General features: G+C 44.9%; 2 protein-coding genes across 8 annotated transcripts in view; one reads left to right on the top strand and one right to left on the bottom strand.

The window, feature by feature from the left end:
* The window catches only part of pdlim7 (PDZ and LIM domain 7), a 31135-nt gene extending 26557 nt beyond the window's left edge, over nt 1–4578 (top strand). For all 4 annotated transcript variants that reach the window (XM_084009062.1, XM_084009065.1, XM_084009063.1 and 1 more), the window contains 4 exons: nt 343–523; nt 729–849; nt 2869–2984; nt 3345–4578. In XM_084009062.1, coding sequence (XP_083865188.1) covers nt 343–523; nt 729–849; nt 2869–2984; nt 3345–3431 — 505 coding nt within the window. In that variant the 3' untranslated portion in view covers nt 3432–4578. The remainder of the gene's footprint in view (nt 1–342; nt 524–728; nt 850–2868; nt 2985–3344) is intronic.
* A 454-nt stretch (nt 4579–5032) lies between these two features.
* unc5a (unc-5 netrin receptor A) overlaps nt 5033–20900 on the bottom strand; it is a 119262-nt gene continuing 103394 nt past the window's right edge. For all 4 annotated transcript variants that reach the window (XM_084009058.1, XM_084009059.1, XM_084009060.1 and 1 more), the window contains 5 exons: nt 20575–20808; nt 13360–13509; nt 11546–11710; nt 11270–11448; nt 5033–9221 (listed from right to left, as the gene is read on the bottom strand). In XM_084009058.1, the coding sequence (XP_083865184.1) occupies nt 9056–9221; nt 11270–11448; nt 11546–11710; nt 13360–13509; nt 20575–20808 (894 nt within the window). In that variant the 3' untranslated portion in view covers nt 5033–9055. The remainder of the gene's footprint in view (nt 9222–11269; nt 11449–11545; nt 11711–13359; nt 13510–20574; nt 20809–20900) is intronic.

Genomic DNA, 20900 nt, shown 5'->3' with positions numbered 1-20900 from the left:
CACTGGAGACGAGCATAATGCTGACTTTGATATAATTGAAATCTCATTTCAGAGATAACAGAGAAACCTTAGTTGTCATTCTGGTCACTAATCCAAGAAAAACAGAAGAGCTGTTTCTCAGTAAGTGAAGGTACAAAGTTCCCAGTAGAACTAAGAAAGAAACAAAACATGTCTCCTGCTTTTGGAGAGCAATGTGCTTTTGATGCGTGGTGTAAGTCATGTTCCCACGTTTCCATTGGAGCTGTCTTTGTTTTTCCCTGTTGAAGTGGAAAGCGATAACAATGCCTCTGATGTGCTGTAAATGTGTGTGTGTGTGTTTGTGTGTGTGTGTGTTTTTTCCAGGGGTCGGTACCTGGTAGCGCTGGGGCGTTCTTGGCACCCGGAGGAGTTTACGTGTTCACAGTGTAAAGTAGTCCTGGAGGAGGGGGGCTTCTTCGAGGAGAGAGGCTCCGTCTACTGTACCAAGTGCCACGATAACCGATACGCTCCCAACTGCGCCAAGTGCAAAAAGAAGATCACAGGGGTAAGAAGCGCACCACTGTGTTAAAGCAAAAAAAATCAGAACACAAAGCAGAAACATGGAAGGATTATTTTTACACTTGAAAGGGGGCTGCTGTTTCAAAGTTGGCAGTCTGTGATTTCTCTGTACAAGAATATATGGATCTACAAGGTACTCCAGCAACACTAAAATAAACTAAATGTACAACCCTTTCTCCCCTTTTTCTCAGGAAATCATGCACGCCTTGAAGATGACCTACCATGTCGAGTGTTTCAAGTGTGCGGCCTGCAAGAATGCCATCAGGAACCAAGCCTTCTACATGGAGGAGGGCGAACCCTACTGTGAGAAAGGTGAGAAATTCAACTTTTACCAAACTCCCTTGGTATTTATTTTATATAACAATTGAAAATAATAAAACAAAAAGTCATATAAAACAATATTCAAGTAATTGAAATCTCTGGAACAATGAGAACATTATTTTCACCCAGATTTGCTGATTTCATTCGTTGTTTTAATGATCCAGCGATACCACGTGTGCCTTTAAATTAAATTATGTTAATATGATATGATATGTACCCTAAATACAGGATAAGCGGTAGAAAATGGATGGATGGATGGATATGATATGTAAATGTCCGCCATAGTTTTACAATGTCACGCTTGTGATCGGTCCATTGAAACCATCCAAACACCTGAAAAAAACGTCAAATGCTCCCGACCCAGGTATCTGGAGGAAAATAATACATATAAGTAATCATAATAATGTGAAGACATTAGGATCTAGTTGGAATAAACAATAATATCTCTGAGTTTGAATGTCCTTTCTCTCAAGGACTGCATACTGTAACGTCTGAATGAGTCAGAGAGACAATGTTCCCTGTCACACATTCTTGAGGCTTCATAAAAGAGATGAAGGAATCTCAATGGTGAAAAATCCTCTGCTGGAAACAAAGGGAGACGTCCTTTAAATGTGGTTTCTAGAGGAAGAATGGAAGAAAGAACAAAAAAAAAAACTGCAGCAGTAACCACAATGACTGGGCAAACCTTGACACCCACAGAAAGCCCAGTTTTAATAGAACATTTTATTCCCATGCTTGGATTAAATACAGGCAGGCATTAAAGGTAGTGCTTTAGCAGAACATTTGAAACACTGGCAAAAGAAAAAAAATCCTTAGTGTGCAGATTGATTTGTTCCGGTGGCAACTGAGAACATATCAACCCACGTAAGACCCCCATAACTTGGTGCCTAGTGGAGATTTACGATACATGTATAAGGCTTGATCCCTGTGTCGAGTGCATGAATGAACAGAGCGAGAATGCAAGTTTGTGATCGAACACATTTGATGAAAGATGTGCTCCGCTTTTCCTTTAAATGGATGCTGTAGCTTAGGTGTAGTTCAGGGTACATAAGAGGAAAAATACAGCCAGCGTGAGTCAGAGGTCTCCCGCCAGTGCATTTTTCTGCTAAAGTTATTGATTAAAAATAGAAAATAGCTCCAGTTTTTGCTTGAATCATTTTCAAATTTCTTCATCAAGCCATTTGTAAAATGCAGCGTTGAATGCGGGCTTTGACACGAGCCTATATAATGAATCTGCTGACGCGTGCCGCAGTCAATCATGAAGTGTGATGTTCTCATCTGCTCTAATCTATTTAGCTCCAGTTTACTTCATACGTTTCTCTATTGGATTTTATGAATGGTGTGATCTCTCCTGTTGCGTCGTAAATGATTTAGCGGGGCGCCTCGCTTTCTCTCGCTCACTACCGAGGCTGTGACGTGGCTCCGCCGCTTTATCAGAGGCGAAGCCAGAACCTGAGTACTCACACTCTGAATAATGCCTTCGGCGCTGATAAACATTCCGCCGCCTCAGCATCTTTCAGGGACTGTGCGGCTCTCACCCACTCACTCTCGAGGAGCGGCGGCAGCAGCATTATAACCTGACACTTTCCACCAGAGTCCTTGTGATGAAAGAGACTAGCAAATCCAGTTAAGTATCTGGAGCAATTTCCCCCCCCCCCCCCCCCCCCATCCTAATCTGTGGAACGGCCCTAACGTACAGTGGGTGGACAAAATAACACAAACAGCAAAGTATCAAATGCCCAATGAGGGGTGTGGTTGCATATGACTCTGCTTTAAGAGGAAAATCATCAGTTCTTTTTAAAAAGATGAGGTGAAAACCTGTTCCACAGGCCGGGTCCCAGATCAGCCTTCAGAGGGTTAAGCGTTTGCATACGTTGACTGTAGAGGATGCTCGACCTGATCTCCCGGATGATAAAAGCCCCTTTTTTGAATTTGTTGAATTATGGTTTATTTTGATGGATATCAATTGCGTATAACCTCTCCTCTCCTCTCACCTTTTCCTCACTCCAGACTACGAGAAGATGTTTGGCACCAAATGCCACGGCTGTGACTTTAAGATTGATGCCGGCGATCGGTTTCTGGAGGCCTTGGGCTACAGCTGGCATGATACGTGCTTCGTCTGTGCTGTAAGTCATTTTGATTGATATGGCTCCCTGTGGGTCTCTCTCTCTTTGCCCCCCCCCCCCCCGTCTCTTCTGGCTGTCCCAGCACAATGCCACCTGAAAAATCTCTGCCTCCATCTCTGGACCTCGAGCTTTCCCCCTTCCGTCTCCCTCTCTTTGGCCCTGTCACCTGCAGTCTATCACTCTCTCAATCTCATTCTGTGAAGAAGGGGAAAGTAAATGCAGTCAAGTAAATAATATGTGCCAGCTCTCTGGCCAGTAGGATGCAGTGTAAAATTCACATTGGTGGTTTGAGGTCTGATATCTACTCCGCCCTGGTTTCCCAATCTGTCTCTCTCTGTCTGTCTCCTTTCATCTTTAAAGCTCTGCCAAATCAACCTGGAGGGGAAGACGTTCTACTCCAAGAAGGATAAGCCCCTGTGCAAAGGCCATGCCTTCGCTCCAGTGTGAGAGAAGGAACATCATCTTCAGAGGAAGTAACACTTCACTCTCTCTCTCTCTCTCTCTCCCTGCTCTTTACACCCCACTCCACCCTCCAGCACACTCGCACACATTCCACATCTCCCCTTTGCCAACCACACACCTAGTCACACTCCAGTCTTTTTTCCTTTCTATCCTACAGACTTTGTTTCTATAGTTGAGGCCGACTGTTACGGATACTTAACTGTGCTGATAGGACAGTTCACATGCTACTGCCTGTAATACCAAATGCTGTGTTGTATAACTGGAAGTAGTCAAGGAATTGTTTCATGTCATCACTAACTTGTAGACTTTTAAATAATATTAAAAACGTTAAAAACTGCAGCTGGTGCATCTAGACTTAGTCGTTAGTGAGGAACTCTTACTAATCTCATTCTTGTTCAGTCAAGTCGGTATCTTCCAAGGTGACTGGAGTCATTTGGCGTTTTAATAATCTAACACATTGCAGTTATGATCCACCTCTACTCCTGGAAATAAGCGTGGCCCCATCCGGGCCCTGGCTCACTCACCGCGGTGCCTATTAACCTAATGGGGGTCCAGTCAAGCAAAAGAGGGGTGTCCTATTTCTGCTTGACTGGACCTCGGCACCTCTCCACAGAAGCACCGTGTGCTCAGACTTCCCCGGAGCCAAAGGGACAAGTGAAGTAGGTAATAACTGCAATTGTTAGTCGTGCAATAAACCTCGATTACTTGTTTAAATAGGCACACGTGAGTGACAAAGAGAAAGTGACATTCTTGTTTTTAAATGTCCCACTCCCTCTATCAGACATTAAAATGTAAGAAAATAAACCTTTTATAGCGGATTTTAATCCCTCATGTTACTACGATATTGTGATTATTCCTTAGAGTACTTTCAAGTCATGGTTGAATTTGTATTTATGTTGCTTCAGAACGGGCCTGGAAGTGTTGGGTTTAATTCCACTGTTGGACGTTACACAAATAATTTAGTAATGCCAAACACTGGAGCAGAAAAGTGGGCTGAACCCATCTGTAAGATTTTTTATTGACTGATGTTTAGGCTGTCTTTGCTCTGACCAACACCTGCTGCCCACCAAGAGGACAATGGACTTGCTAATGTTTTCGATATGTTCGAAATCAAATAAATAATTTTACAATAGCCTTTTAGTCGTCTGAATTAATTCCTTTTTTTGTTTTTTTATATATTCAGAGGGATGTCTAGTTTGAAGCTTTACAATATAAAACAAACCAGTGATATATAACATTTACTAGTACATGTATGGCCCTTTAAAAAAAAAAAAAAGTATACGCAACACCAGTGAATGCTTCAAGTGAGAGATCCAGTCCTTGATTTAACAATATATAATTTATTTACAACAATTTCAGGTTGAATTACTATACATACCTTTCTGAAATGTCATAGATAGATATATATACATAAGGCCAAGTAAATACTTGAAAGCACTTAGAAACGAATTTCCAAAATTCTACCCACAAATCCATATCATTGTCCAAAAAGTACAGAAAATCTCCTTTAGCAGAAGTTTTTTCCATCGCCACAAAAGTTTTGACAACAATTTACATTGACGATAAGGAACACAAAAGTTAAAAAAAAAAAAAAAAAAAAAAAAAAAAAAGATTATACAATTGCATAAGCTGTGGCATGTAATAAATACAGCATTTTTGACTTGCAGAAAGGCAAGGAACATTGAATCAAGGAACAAAATAGAAAAACCATTCACAAGTACAGAAGTCTATTGTTCTTGTGACAGGGAGGTATACACACACCCTGTCACACACACACACACACACACTCACACGTCCTTGACACTGAATAGTAAGGAATGAGACAAAAAGTACAGTTGTGAAATGTTAACAATGCCCCTCCATAGCTCGGGGATAAACTTAGAAGCCTTTTTAAACGAAGCGCGTGTGTTACAGACACAACTATCAGGCCCAGACTTCATCATGAAGGGAACTGTATTCATCACAGACACAGTATTTGCACATTTGTTAGAGTTGTTGGACAAGTTAGATGTGAAGATAGATGCTGAACATCCTGGCGGCTGGTGAATTACATTACTGAAAAGTGCTTCGACAACACATCCAAGACAATGACGGGGGGTGATAAAATTTCACACACACACACAGTCTGACTGTACAACTGCCATGGCTCATCTAAACGTGCTGTGTCAACGTACTGTCCCGAGTACGGATGTCCTCTTTTCCCCAATTAACCTCCAACACAGCCCCAAGTGTGTCGCTAAGCATTAGCGACTATTTCCACCTTTTGTAGTTAAATGCTGCGTAAAGTTGGAGAAATAATCAGGTAGACGTATGCAGGGTAAGGACGAACAAAATGTGTATAGAAACTTCCTGGAAAACAGTCTCTCAACCCTTAACACTGCAAAAAAGTCTTCACTGCTAGATCGCCAAAGAACAGTATATAGGCAAACACGTCACGGTTTAGACTTGACAAATGCTGCGCCAGTTAAGTGTCTTTTTTTTGTTTTTTTTTTGGCTTCATATTAAAATATAATTTACATTTCTTTACAAAGTGATAAACCGACGCACATTACCGCTTGAACAGACAGCATAAACTTGCCTCAGAGACAAAAAGCGAGGAAATGGAGATAAAGAAAGGACTTTTGGACTTTCAGTCCTGCAGACTTGCTCTACGCTAGCCGTGAGGGAAAACAACGCTGAAACAATATCCAATGGACACAATATGATCATGGAGTGGACTCAAATGATAGTCATAAAACTTTGGTTACCAATTCTGCTGATATACAGTATGCAAAGTGACAGCACACGGCCGGCATAGAAAAAGTATTTACATATTACATGTGACGATGATCCATTTCAACATGAAAAGATTTATTTAAGGTGATATCGTCATTTTGTCTCAAAGGGGTTTTGATCCCAGGGTGTTTTTTTGTTGTTTTTTTTAAAGTTAATTTAAAAAAAAAAAGGGGGGTAACATTTTATTTTATGGCATCTCTACATCAAATTGTACAGGGGCTCGTAAAAAGTTGTTGGTCAAGAGGAGGCGTGTTTTTAATAGGATGAAAAAGAGCTAAAGGGTGCTGAGATGCCAAACACACACAAGGTCACTTCTAAAAAAAAAAAAATAATAATAATAAAAGTGGGGGGGAAACGCAATACGTACTCTTTCTCCAAGGAAACATAGATGTACATTCCAAATATCTGACAATCGTAGAAGAGGCTCCAGTTAGTGTTAAAGGTTGAAGCCACAGGAGCTGGTGGGATGGGCGCTGCTAGCTGTTTGAATAAGAAGGGGTTTCATAAAAGGGGCTCTCGTTTCGAACTTTAACAGACAACTTCACATGCAACCCTGAGGCAGACGCAGAGAGAACTATGGCTAATTTGGAATCGCTCACACCTTTTTCCAAGTACACTTACTCAAACGGCTTTAAAGATACTACGTGTATTCATGTTGCCAGACCTGACAAATGCATACGGAAAAACAAATCAATTTAAAGGGAAAATTCACCATTTTTTTTAATTGCATCCATCTGTCAAAGTTAAGGGGTATAGGAGCGGGGAAAAAAAATAGTTCTCGCTGTTGTTCTCTGTATTTCTGGGACTCGGCTACACAATCTGTTCTTCCTTCATCCAGTGACGTGACGTTGCTGGAGGCGAAGGAAGAACTACACGGCGCTAGAGAGCATCGACTGGTGGAGCCTTTGCTCAAATTGCCCTCCGATGCCGACAGAAACGCAATCATTCAGCTGTTTTTTTTTTTTTTGTCGGACGCTAACCCGGAGAGAGGAAGCCGTGGGTTACTTTGGAGGAAAGTTTTATCTTCACTGGGAGAGACCTTAACGACCCTGAAGATGCACTGGAACAAGACGACCAGGACCAGCAGGGAGATTTTCTGGGATTGTTTTTGCTAATTTAACGACCAAACCAGAGTCGCCGATTGTCGGAACGTTGGAAAGGCTAACCAAGACATGTTTGGTGAGTTTTATTTAGTTTCTGTCCAGCACGGATTAAACGTTTTATTACGATCAGTTAACAAGGCAAGTAAGCCTGTAAGAATATTCCCTTCATCGACATTTTGTTTTCCGCTTACTCGTTCAATAAAGCCCTCACCGGGGAATTTGTTTCTTCAGTGGACTACATTTACCATCAGCACTGATTGGACATCCACATAAAAAGGTGGCAATTTTCCCTTTAATGCAAAATATAATAAGCAAATGCTTAGTTGCATGAATTCAGTTTTTGCCATCCTGACTAGAAATGGCAAAAAAAAACAAAAAAACAAAATCCTTTCAAAGCATCTTTTGTGAGCAGAGGCGTGACACTATGCATAAGCTACTCTAACTTTCTCTGAGAGACAGGCGCTTCTTTGATGTGGAAATACCGTTTGCCACACAGCAAATATAGAATTCCCACCAACATTGCTTTATGAATCATACAAACAAAGCTGCACAACAACCCCCTTTTTCATCGTGAGTAATCTGGTGAAAGATTTAGAAGAATTTGTTTTCTGATTTTCTGTGTTCTGCATTATTCATGTGGGATAATAAGCCTTTTGACCAAGCTTTTATGTTTAACATCATGTAACAGGGGGGGGGGAATGTCATTTCAGAAATGAGTTGTGGCGACATTCAGTGTTCACATATATGCAGCTAGAACGCCATTCGGCCCTATGGCTCCTTCGTTAGCGGTGGGATTGGAAACGGAGGGGAAAAAACGACACTACAGGACGTGGAATGAGCTGGACGGATCAAAAATCACAGGCTTGGAATAGAAATGGCTTCTGAAATATGACTTAAGTGAAGAGATTATTCACTCCTCCCTCCCAAAAAAAGTTCAAAGAACCCAAACCCCACATTTATTGATTTCGAAGCAGGGGAAGCTGCGAAGCGTCTCGCTGAATCAAGATGTTACATTCACAGTAGTGACACCGACTGGACTAAAAAAACAAACCAGATGAGACTTGAGGTTTTTGGTCCTCTGACATAAAATCTATTTTAAACACTAGGTCCATCCAGGATGGCCCACAAGCTGTCTTTATAAGGACACAGATGAGACGGAGACCTATATAGGCTCGCTGGGTTTGGGAGGGGACGTTCACAGACCCTAATAACGTCGGATACAACCAAACTGCCAATTGCATATGTCGCCCCCGTTCTCTTTAACCTGAAATTATATTTAATATTTAATGCATCTTATTTGGAGCACAATATTGGCCATCAGTAATAACATTTACCTTTTGCACATTTCTCCTTATTGGCCATAAATGGCCTATTTATATAATAGGCGTGAAGTCGTTCGATGTTAGATTTAAAGAAGAACCGGGGTGGACTAATTTAACTTGGATGGAAAATAACGGGTATTTTCTTGACTGAGTTCATGAATACATTTCCCCAACACACACAAACTGTCATTTGGTCTGTCGTTTAGAGATCTTTACTCTGTTCGGTGGGATTATAGGGACTCAATCCTACCTAAAGCCTTATATCTTCTAAAGTGACGAAGAGAGGGAAATGGGGACAGCTCTGCTCTTCGATTCCTGCTGCTGTGAGTGTTGTTTTTGTGTGTGTGTGTGTGTGTGTTCTTGTGTTCTGTACTTTTCCTCTGTTCCAGTCTCTCCCCCGTTTTCTGGGTTAGCACTCGCCGTCAGAGACCAGGAATATCATGGCTTCTTGTTTGCCAATGTCAGCCATGACCGTGGCCAGCTGGTTGATGTTGCCGCTGTGGAAATGCTGCGCCTCCCACAGGTCCAGGATCATAGAGGTCGGGCTCGCTTTGGATGCAAAGAAACTCATGTGTCTGCAGAGGGGAGGACAAACATTAAAAAAAACAACAGCCAGGGAACAATGAGTTTGTGCACATATCAGAACGGACAGTTTCTGATTTCCTCTACAATAACAGAGTCTTTGGAAAAACCTTTTCAGCCGCTGTTTTATAGCGGCCACTGCTTCTTGTAACTCCATCAATGTCAAGTTTTATTATGTGTTATATCGCTACATCCTGATATTCTGCGGTGGAGCACTAAGTAAAAAAATGATAAAAGGCAGAAGAACACAGCCGAGGCCCAGAAAGTGCCATCAAATACCGAATCTCAGGCAATTTTCATTCGAGGCTTAACGGCATAAGCCTCATTCCTCTTTGTTTGATGTTGAAACTGACCCTAAATCCCATATAGTAAATCCTAACGCGGACTTTTCACTGTTAAGTCGGAAGTGACCTTTTCCATTTTAGGAGCAGAACCTTTACGATCAAACCAAATCAATGACAACAAAGCTGTGGTCCCAGCCAGCTGTATATTTGATGTTGAGTGGGACCTGATCCCCTCAGTACCACGGAAATGCTTGTTTGATTTAATGGCCTTTTTCTGTTCTCCAAATGTCTGGGGCTTTAACTGTTATGTAGAGCACACATGACAAAAAAAAAAGAAGAAGCGAGAACAGCGTAAACCCTCAAAGAGGGATGTGTTGTGTGACGAGAAGCTCCCCCAAAAACACCCCTTTTCACCTTGAGAAAGGTCAGACAGAGTCCATTACTTCTCCTCGTATCTCCTGTTTGTCTAGTGAAGCGTTCTGTGATGGTTATAAACATGCGGCCGCTTCGGCAGCACTGAAAACGCAGCGCCACTCGGCTATTTTGAGTCGATTGGATTTTATAGTGCATGGCGTCTTCCCTCTGCGTCGGGAGCACGACAACAAGGAGTTGGTCAAAGAAAAAAAAAATATATATATATTTATAGTCTGGGAACAAACCTCTGTGTCATTATTCAGATAAAAAAGACAGAGCTTAGCGTCCGATGTGTCAGCCCCGCTTATTCACCTCTCTGTGTGAAACACGAGCTTATCTTGTATGGCTCAGACACAGCCGTTTGCTCAGTCTTAGGAGAGAAAAGATCAAATAAAAGGTTCTCGGCATTTTAAGTTTTATTGATTGGTCCCCGTTCCGCTGAGTCCGAACGCTTTACACAAACGCAGAAATGCGGCATGACAGGATGCCAAGAGGGGGGGGGGGGGGGGCTGCTGCCATTTCAGGAAAACGTGTTGTTAAGGACGGATCAAACGGCGGAGCGCTTGTTCCTTCCCGACGTCTAAATGAGAATTGATTATGTTGAGTAAAACATTGCTAATTAAACCTGTAGTGCATCAATTCAATTTGGGATTAATTGGGGTAAATAAAGTTGATTGGACAAATTAAGTGCACGGGGTAGAAATTAAATTGGTGGGAAGATCGATGCTTGGCTCCTTTCTGTTACAGGTACTCCGGGGATAAAGTACAGGAACTGTGAGGATGAATTGAGGTCGGCACGGATCCAAACCTATTTCGTCTTTTCTTCGCCGCTGATGGCCAGCGAGCGTGCTACCTTTCCCATTATAGCTGTTAAGCAGAATGGAGCAGGTACAAGTTTAGCTGCAGACTTTAAGCTGCTTACCGGTTCCTGAGGGGGGAGGGGAGGGGGGGGGAGAAGAAGAAGGGGGTCGTGTTTTCTCCCAGAAATGATAGCTGTATCCATCAAGTCCACATTAATCCTGTAATGGTAGCTGTGTCAAATGAGGATTAGTTTGCTAAAACCGAACTTTGTTTGTCTGTATTTTTTTTTTAAACTGACTGCTGTGACGCCGTTTATACCGACACAATTAGAGGAGTCTCATAGTAACATGTTAACCTAAACAAGCCGTGTGTTGAGAGTTGTGCTGCTGTGCAGACGCTATTCCCGAGGGGGTTTTGGGATAAATGAGGCTCTGCTGCATTTCTTACGAGCCTTTTGTGTGAGCTGCCTCTTTTTTTTCTCCAGCGCGCTCCACCGATCGGTGATCAGACGAGGCATTATGTCGTGCAGTCGGCGTGTTTACCTCTCAAGTTTAAGTCTTTGTGCTAGCATTCTCCAGTCGGCTCCGTTGGGACAGGGGGCATCCAGGCTGCTGCAGATCTTCTGCCTGATGAGGTACGGGATCTGAAAGGCGCTGGGCCCCGCCAGAGCCGAGGCGTTGCTGTCCATGAGCAGGAACTCGGAGTCCAAGGCTCGGGTGTCCTGGTGAGGAACGACAGACCACATAGGAACCACTCCTCTCATGGATAAATGAAAGATGCTGAATCATTTCTAAATCGGTTGCTGTGCCGAACGTTACCTTGGCGATGTTAAAGTCGAGGCTAAAGCTTTGCCCCTCCCCCTCCACCTGCCACACGCACAGCTGGCAGGTGAGCTCGCAGGTGCTGAGGCTGAGCCGCTCCAGAGTGAACGTGCAGTGCAGGTACCGCTGGGAACCGTTCCAGATGTGGTAGAACGGGATCTCCTGCAGGAAGAACACGGCAGCCGGCACAGTTAGAACATGTCTGAAGCACGCCGCAACAGGACCGCCCGCCCGCTATACGCCGAGATCATCATTAATTACACGGACGTGAGCCGCCAACGTCGGGTGAGAACGGCTAAATGTAAGACTGACAGCAGCCGGGGAAGTGGGCGGTTATTGAGGGAGGGAGTCATCTTTAATAATAACACCATATCTTTATCTCTGCATGCATTTTCTATCCATATTTTTCAGATGATTTCACATGAGTCAGCCTGGCGTTGCAGGTGTGTGCTGTGCGTTCCTGGACAGAGCTGAAATGCCACAGCTCTCCTTTTGAATAAACACATCATGTGACATACAGATGTATGTCAATGCATTATCGCTCCCTAGTAACGCTGCTGAACAGCACCTGCCGCTGTCCACCCGGGGGGTGTTCGGTGCGATTTATTCAAGGGTGACAATTTCTACATCTTTCTCTCTGTTGCTCCATATTCATGCCTCATTTGCATATCCCAAGAGGAGCAGAGCAGGAACCCTGAAAAAAACAAAAAAACAACCAAAAAAAGCAACAACGGGGGCACACCAACTCCTCACTTCACCCCTGGGTTCAACAGCTGACAACAACTCAGAGCCTCGGAGTGAAGTGGGGCTGCAGATCACCACGGTAACCAAACGGGGGCACTGTTACCCAGGGAGATCGGCGGGCGGAGGGAGCCGGGTGAAATGCGAAAGTCTCCCCGGGGAGACTGGAGGCCTTTTTGGTCCACACTGCTGAGAGGGGAATAACACTTCCAAATGAACAGGCACAGTCCGTCGGAATAAGCTTCTGTTCTGGGTGCATTGTTGCTGCCGCTGCCTGCTCGGCACGGTGTTCTCTATGGGGACCGTGGTGCTCATAGAGTTACAGCCAGAGCTTTTTCTAGTTCTTTTGATCGGTCCTCGTGTCGTTGCCACGGCTGCAGTGCATCGGGCCACGCGGGTGTGGGGCGGTTCCAAGAGTCAGGTTGAGAAGTTCAGGTGTTTACATACTGCTCTATATTTCATCCCGGCGGCAGAGAATCAATCAGCTTGCAGCTCTAGGTTAGTGAACACGACCCCAGCTCTAAACCTCGAGCACAGAAGCACGGCCGGACAAAAACATGCACGCCACAAAAGCTTCCCTCGACTCCCAACAGACGACTTAAGTTGCACGCGGCGCCGGGAATGGGAAGGTTATTGGTCGCGGGAGTCCAGCAGTCACAGACCGATAAACACTCCTTTTGTATGAATCTTTAAAAGTGATCAACTGAAGCCAAACCAAAACATATTTAATTAAAAACTCTGAAGCAACTAAAAATAAAAAAAAACAACTTTCCAGAGGGACCCTCATTATCAAGTTGTTTTCTGAAGAACTTTTGATTACGCCGTAACATTGCTTTTGCAGACACATAATTCATGCTTCTTTCATTTCTCTGGATGGCCAATTTAAAAGAACTTGAGACATGGATTTAAAATTAAGCATACAAACAAACACATTAGAAAAAAAGCCCTGGAAGTGCTGACGCACAAATTTGACCGATTCAGCCAGGCACCTTCTATTACATCTCCGTGCTCCCGCTCTGATCCGCAGCGACTCCCCCCCCCACCTCCTCCAGGGTCGCCCCCCAACACACCTGGTAGCCGGCGAGCAGCTTGCTCCTCCAGTGCGCCTGGGGCATGTCGTGGATGGACAGGCGCAGGTTGTGGTAGCTGTCTTTGAAAAGCAGGACGTGAGGCTCGTCAATCAGCCGACCCCCGAGCTGCCGCTCCATCTGCATCACCTCCTGATGAAAGAGGCAGGGAGAGGCGAGGCGTCAGGGCTCAGAGGAAACACATTTACCACCACAGGCGGCAGAGGTAAGTGAAAACGTGCAAAACAATCCATAAGTGTGTACGTCTCCCGTTTACAGCTCTTTTTTTTACAATGCATCACTCACACAGAACAGTACTGTTTGGAGAAATAATGTGTCTAGAAGCAAACACACAGAGAGGAATAGAAAAACCAGACATGGGTAATGGTGGGAACATAGAGGCTTCTCACACACAGCGTGAGCATGACGCAGGGCTACATCTTAGGAGAGGAAGATAGTGTCCCTGCATGCGGCCACAGCAGGCTGGACCGACTTGTCTCCGCGGCGCTTTAATGTCACCACAAGGTCGATCCCCCTGCCTCGGTGTGTGTGTGTGTGTGTGTGTGTGTGTGTGCGCGCCCTGGCTTCCAGCAACTGCATTAGCATGCAAATGCTGCAGCCCTCCCGGCCTACTAGCTACCTGGGCTGTGATGAAGTAACTGAACGAGCCATTAGTCAACTGCTCATTGTTCTCGCATGGTGAATCTCCTTAATTTCATTTTTGTTTTCGTGCCAGGAGAGATTTGTAAATGCATGCTTAATATTTTAATCTCTGTGGGACTTGCTCAGTGAACCATTTGTTGCCATCCAAATGACCATCTGGAATGGGATGATAATATCCGCTGCATTTTCCTCTGATCTGTCAATTCATTTCGGATGCTTTCGCGCTGCAACAAAGCGAGGCTCCCGATACTTTGGATGGCGTTCACATGTGCTAATTCTCGTCAGAGGAGCATATTACAAGAGAGGGGAAACAGAACGGTGAAATTAGGGGTGTGAAAAGACCTCAGAAATAAGATTTGTTCTTTTTAATCTGTCTTGAGGAGGAGAAACAAGATGGCAGCAGAGGCAAAAGAGGCAGCCAGAATGTGCCTGGGAGTCAAGGAGACGTAGACAAAGGCGCAGAGAGGGAGATGTGTATAGATAGCAGCGGCCTATGTTTTGCGCTGCGTGTCAGCATGGTTGCCCAGGATATGATTTCAGAAAAAGACATCTAATTAAGGTGGAGAATGGCAGTTATTTCTATCTGCACAGCACAGATTTGATTTTCTGCCCTCTTTCCCTGGAATGAGCTAGACTGATTCCAATTATGATGGAAAGGAAGCCGTTAATTATCCATTTGGAATCTCTACCTGCTTTTTGTTATTTCACGTGCCCTCTCCATCACCGAATAAGCACTTTTCCGGTTTCCCGCTCGAGAATTCCCATATTTGCTCAGTGCAAATGCTAATTTCCGCGCTCCTTGTTCACACAAATATTATGCCCCCCCCTTGTGATTATTCATCTTGATGCCGGCGTTTCGGTTCATCCCGAACACCCAAAATGCCACAGCGCATTAAAGATGTACAATGATCCGACTGTATGCGAGCTAGCTGGGAGACTGTGCTGGCTGTGCTGCCGCGCCGGAGCCTTGTGATGTTACCCAGCCCACTTACTCAGAGTGGGGAAGGTCAGACAATGACTCTGAATCAAAGCGTGGAGGTCTAATGAGCTAATAACAGGGGGCAGTGCATTCTCGGTAGAATTAAAAGCCCTCTGCTATTATGTCTCTTACGCAGACAAAAGGCACATTAAAAGGGCTTCCTGAGCAACACGGTTCTTAAGGACAATTATTTGTTGAGGCCGATTAGCATTGCAAATCGGGGGCCTGCTGGACTTTGATCGGGTCTTTGACCTATATCAGCAAATCTCCAGGTCTGCTAGCGAGGAAAAAAGCAACGCCGCATGCCAATGACGTTATGATCAACATATAGCTAGGAGAATGAATACTAACTCGGCTGTCGAGCAGCTTGTCAGGTTTGCCGCTGACGCGGCGGGATTACGATCAAACAGGGTCTAGGACATGGCAATCCTGCTACCTGACAGCGACACCGAGGGAGAAACGCACAACGCCGGATGATACACTTCCCCCTGTAAAGTGTGGACAGGTCCTCCTCGCCTGTGTGTTGTTTATGTGCGCCCGGGTGCCTGTGAGTGTGTGTTTCAGAGTGTGTGTTTTGTGCAGTGTTTCAGCATATGTTCTGGACTGAGAGAATAATGGCCCTCTTTACGCCCCATTATCCTGTTAACAAATGACAATGTGAGCGAGCTAATAGATGAGAAGCTAAATTTGACCGTATTATTTACTCTTTCTCGGGGAAAACAATGCACGGTTTTTGAATTAGTTTATCAAATCACATATTAATCACCAACTCCGGGGCTAAATTGTGTTTTTCAGCCCGGCGGAGAAAAAGATAACCAGAGCTATCCCCCTGTAGACACCCTAACCCCGTTAACAACTGTGGGAACATTAAGATGCATGAGATGGGGCGAGAAGTTCAAGTACTGCAGGAGAAAAACCCCTTTTGTTCTGACGGAATTCGAGATAGCCCGTGGTGTGTGTGAAGACTGTGAATTTAGAGTCGGACGGAGCCAAGACCACCCCCTGACCATCAATGAGGCTGGCTAAAGAGAGTGAGATAGAGCAGGGAGGAGTGAAATGAGTAGGAGCCAGAGAGAAAGGCAGCTTAACATTTGTGTCTGCAGGTCACTAGAGTGGCCAGCTTTAGTAGGAGAGATAACAGGATTACTGCAATCATGGCCACAGTTTTTCTATGACTTCAACCCCCCTTTCCCCCACCCATCACACATCTCCCACCCCGCTGCTCACCCGTCCCCTCAACCTCTCGGCTTGGACCGGAGCTGGGACCGTGATGGACTTGGGGGGGGGGGCTCCACTGGGGAAACAAGAGACACACATACAGCTAATCTCTTGGGGCTGGTGCTGACAGAAAGAGGTTAGTGGCTGCACCAAACTCTCCCCTCGCAACAAAAACAGCCATCGGATGCAGGAAATCAAAAGTATTAGCGGAGGCCGATATAGAAATATATAAAAAGGGGACTACTTTCCTCGCAGCAAGGTCAAGCTACTGCATGTGGTCTTGTATTGTTCTGGTGTTGGTGTGTAATAAACCGATTAACTTGAACTAGCTGTGGGATTACAACTAGCGCTTGATCAGTTAATTAGTCAAGCTACATGTCATCTGAAACGTGGAGAGATGCATGCCTTTAATATCCTCATAAACTCATCCTCACCCCTCCACTCTGAGCAATCTCCGAATCCCCGTGTGTTTTAAAAATGTGCGTCCGTGGCCACGATCCATTTCCAGAGCTGCTCTTTTCAAGCAAATGCGTTTGTTTATAGAGAGTAGCCTGGCTATGTGGGCTCCATAAATCTGTGTATTTGTCAGCAGGATGTGACAGGCTTTTCCTCTCTGACTGAGAGTCTATCAGTCTGAGCTCCAGTGGCCGTGCCCGCTACAGTCAACTCTGATTAATAACTACAAATAGAAGGGACTTGTCTGCTCAGTTATAAATGGGGACTGCGTTTGCAAGGGAAAAAGATGCACATTGGGCTTGATAAATCACAGGGCGGGACGGGAGGAAAACAGCACACGGGAACACAGAAATATAATATGGAAACAATTTCTCTGCTGGGCTCGGTGATAAAGCTGACTGTCTTGTTTAACTTAATGCCAGCAATTACTGGGCTTCCGTCCCCCCCCCCCCCCGAATGTCTTGCCAGTAACTTTTCTGATGGAGAGATCAGAAAACCTGTTTGTATTACACTCTGTCCATCCTGGTTTGCCCTCCTTTGATAAATAAAAGCAACAAAAATATATATATTTCTGCTCAAATGTAGCTCAGGAGTTGTGAAAGGAAAACGTCATGGCAGAGGGAGCACATAAACTGTTTATGAGCCCTTTTACACGCAAATGAGAATAATAGCTTGAGGTCAAACGCCATATAAAAGACTCCAGGGGTCACTGTTTAACCAGTTGGACATCAATTAAAAGCCTATTAAACACTCAAGCACACATTTTTACAATCGAGAGACAAAACACTGAATGTATTGGCCTCATTACGTGGCTATTGATGAAGGAGTAAATTCTGGAGTCTGAAATACAATACTTAGAGTACAAAAGGGAATTACCTCAAACATGTTCTGCCCCTTTAAGGAAATGTTAAGGCTTTTATATGTCATTTAATTCACTACAACAGGTGCTTAGGGTCTATAACAGCGCTAGCGGCTCAGTGAAGCTCCACGTCGGCACAGCAGTGCTTTGAGCTAAATGATGTTAAACAGGTATAATGTTTACAACAACTTAACTCATTTGTTTATTTGAGGAAAAAGTCAGAAAAGTCAGAAAGAGTGATCCTCTGGGGACATGCTAGTGATTATATATTTCAGTCTGAACCAATGGTGGTGGATCAATATGACTAAATCTACTAGATTAGTATTTATAATTGTCCCTCAAAAGCACTCGATATAGGAAAACAAACCGACTTTAACCTCTATTAAAAAAATCAATCTGACAGAAAGTGGGCGGTTTCATAAATCATTCTATGTTGTTGTTGTTGTTAAAGTACAGCAACACAAAACACAGACATGTGGGTGGAAAGGAAGAACGTTTGGTTATCAATAAGCACCGGGATATTTTGTTATTGTCCACCATGGAAGCGGTTTACTGAGCATTTTATCCAAAGTTGGCAGATTTTAAATATTGCAGCTAAATACATACATATACTGTGTGTATACACACACATACATATACTAAAAAGATGCCTGGGTTGGCACCCTTCCAATTTAATTAGAGGATGCTGTTAGGTCTATCTCTGTAGTGAATCAGAGGCTTGGTTCACTGCAGGTGTTTCAATCAGTCGTGTGATGGCAGAACATCAGTGACGCTTTCCCACAGGTCTAGCTGGGAACAACTGAGTGCACAGCACCAAATGCAGATCATGTCTCCTCTGCTGCTGCGCCAGCCTTGGCTGGGCCCATCAAGAGTGGGACACACATTAAATATTAACTTAATTGGTCCCGGCAGAGCCCTGCTAACATACGGCAAGCATCAGACGGAAATGTCACTGTTTCCCCAGAGCCTCCACACACTTAGGATCAAAGACAATAACATTGGTTCTAATCTGCTGTAATTGGGAGATAAGAGATCGCATGGTGCAGCGTGCATAAGTGTGGGGTGCATACGTGTGTGTGAGGGAGTGTGTGCACGTCATCCTCGCTGATGGAGGGCTTGTCAAAGAAGACTGACAGCCAGCTAGGGGACTGGAGGGAAGAGCTCACTATCCCGTTTGGTTTCCACACTCCTTCCCTGCCACTGAACAGCCAACAGGCAAGGCAGGGACATGCCTGTTCTCTAGTGGCTTTTCATCTCCCATCAAAAGTACAGCCTGCTCCATGCATAAAAAGTCGACTTCTCGTCTGAAAATCCAGTCGCGGAGCCTTAGCATAGCTGCTGTCATTACATTTACATGTGCCGAAGGTGTACTGTACATAAATTGAAATATATTTATTTTAAAATGCTGCAGTGCCACGCCGTCGTACCGCCGACTGCTTCCCCACACTTCGATTAACTTTAATGCTATCGTGAAAGTCTAGTCATAAATAGTACATTTTAAAGATAGCGATTAGTGATTAGGCTGAACCTCTCCAGGGAAGCTTAATCTCCACTCAAAGTGGTTAATGTACTCGCCAAATGAACTGCTCCCTCCATAATAGCACCAAGAGCAGTGTGGAGTCGAGATTACTAAAGAGTGCGGGGGCCACGTTCTAAATCACTCACTAAAAAAGTACAAAACCCCGGAGACGCCGTGGCTTACCGCAGGACCGGGTCGTGTGAGAGACGGGGAGCTAATGCACTCAAGGGCGTCGAGGGAGCCACAGAGTATGGCAGCACAAGTGCTGGAGTCAACAAGCTCAGATGTCCTTTTCCTGGCTAAGAGATCGGGAGAATAGCAGAACAAGAGCTAGCCAGAGGGGGGAGACGCACACAGGCGATAGAGGAGAGAAAGATTTTTGTACCAGCAGCCCTCCTGCATCCAATACAGGATGCGCAAGGTCATTTCAGCAGTCACACTGCAGCAAAACACCACTGGGTCACCAGACAATCGGAATATCTGAAGACAACTGGAGCATTACAACTGGTTTGACAGCAAGAAAAGGAGTGATATCTATATGGAAAATAAAGCATGTGCTTCACAGAGCTGCATCCAGGCTTTACTTCCTTTATGCTCTGTTTGAAATGTAGAAGACGGGGGCAGAATGGAGCCACAAAAAGACGGATGTGAGCTTGAAGAGTTGTTTTTTTTTGGGTAATTCTCACTCCACAGCCGGAGCCTGTGCGCACGTTCTCATCTTCATCTCCCTGAATGCGACAGTGCTAATTTCAGCTCGAGCCCCCTCTGCGATCCCGTTGTTTGTGTCCCACAGCCAACCGTAGATGAACCTCCGCACGAGAAGGTCAGCCATTACAGCTGGCAAAAGTGGACTCGAGTGGGAAGTGGCTCTTGTGACTGGTGTCAGACGGAGAGAGGAACAGCTTGTTGAGAGGTGCGGGGAGAAAAGAGTGAAGAGCACCGGGGGTTGCTGGGAAAAAAAAAAAAAAGATTGGGGCAGGCTCTCCTTTTAATTTACTAATTAACCATGCAAATGAAATCTTAACAGGCTACTCAGAGGCAGTCCTCGGGGGAGGGAGGAACGCATTAGCGCTTGATTATACTCTGTCCATGTGGAGAGCAAAAAAAAAAAAGAGAAGCGAAATATGCTGTTGAACAAAGTGATGGGAAACTTCTTGGCCCACGGCAGCCAAGCGGAACTACTGACAGCATGAAAGGAAATTAAACATCTCTCTCGGCACAAAAAACACACTCAGACGTTCTACTGTATATCATGATCAACGCTGACAAATGCATTGTTTCAATAGGCTCAGGAAATCACACACCATTCAACTGAATATAGTCTAATCAGGCCTGTGATATTGTTCAATTTTCCATGGCAACGGCGAACTCCTGCATGCCTGATTTCTACCAACCTTCCAACGTGACGAGACAATGCTATCACACGTAATAGTCCGCCCATCACTCACGTGATGCCGGAGCGCTCGACCCGTGCAATCTCACAATGAGAACGTGACAGGCGTCGCTGCATTCGACCCGGTTTACCTTGAAAACGTCTTGTGTGTCATCCATGCAGTAGACCCTGATGTTGTACTCCAGCGTGGAGCAGTACGCGTCGGAGAAGAGCACCAGCCTCAGGCGCTTGGCAGCGCCCATGTGCAGAGACTCCCCCACCATGGCGAGGGTGCCCAGCTGCTCCGAGAAAAGCCAGCACGTCTCGGCCTCGAGTTGGCAGTAATAGGGCTCCGACACCAGCTCCTCCCCCATCAGCAGGACGTCCTGGAGGAGGCGAGTGGGAAGGGAGGGGGGGAAAAAACAACAAAAAAACAAGGTGTAAATGGAAGGTCAAGCACCCAATTTATGTAGGAGGG

Source organism: Eutrigla gurnardus, assembly GCF_963514095.1.
Source record: "Eutrigla gurnardus genome assembly, chromosome: 5".
Taxonomy (NCBI): Eukaryota; Metazoa; Chordata; class Actinopteri; order Perciformes; family Triglidae; genus Eutrigla; species Eutrigla gurnardus.
The sequence above is the reverse complement of the archived record's forward strand: the minus strand, read 5'-3'. Positions and strand labels throughout refer to the sequence as shown.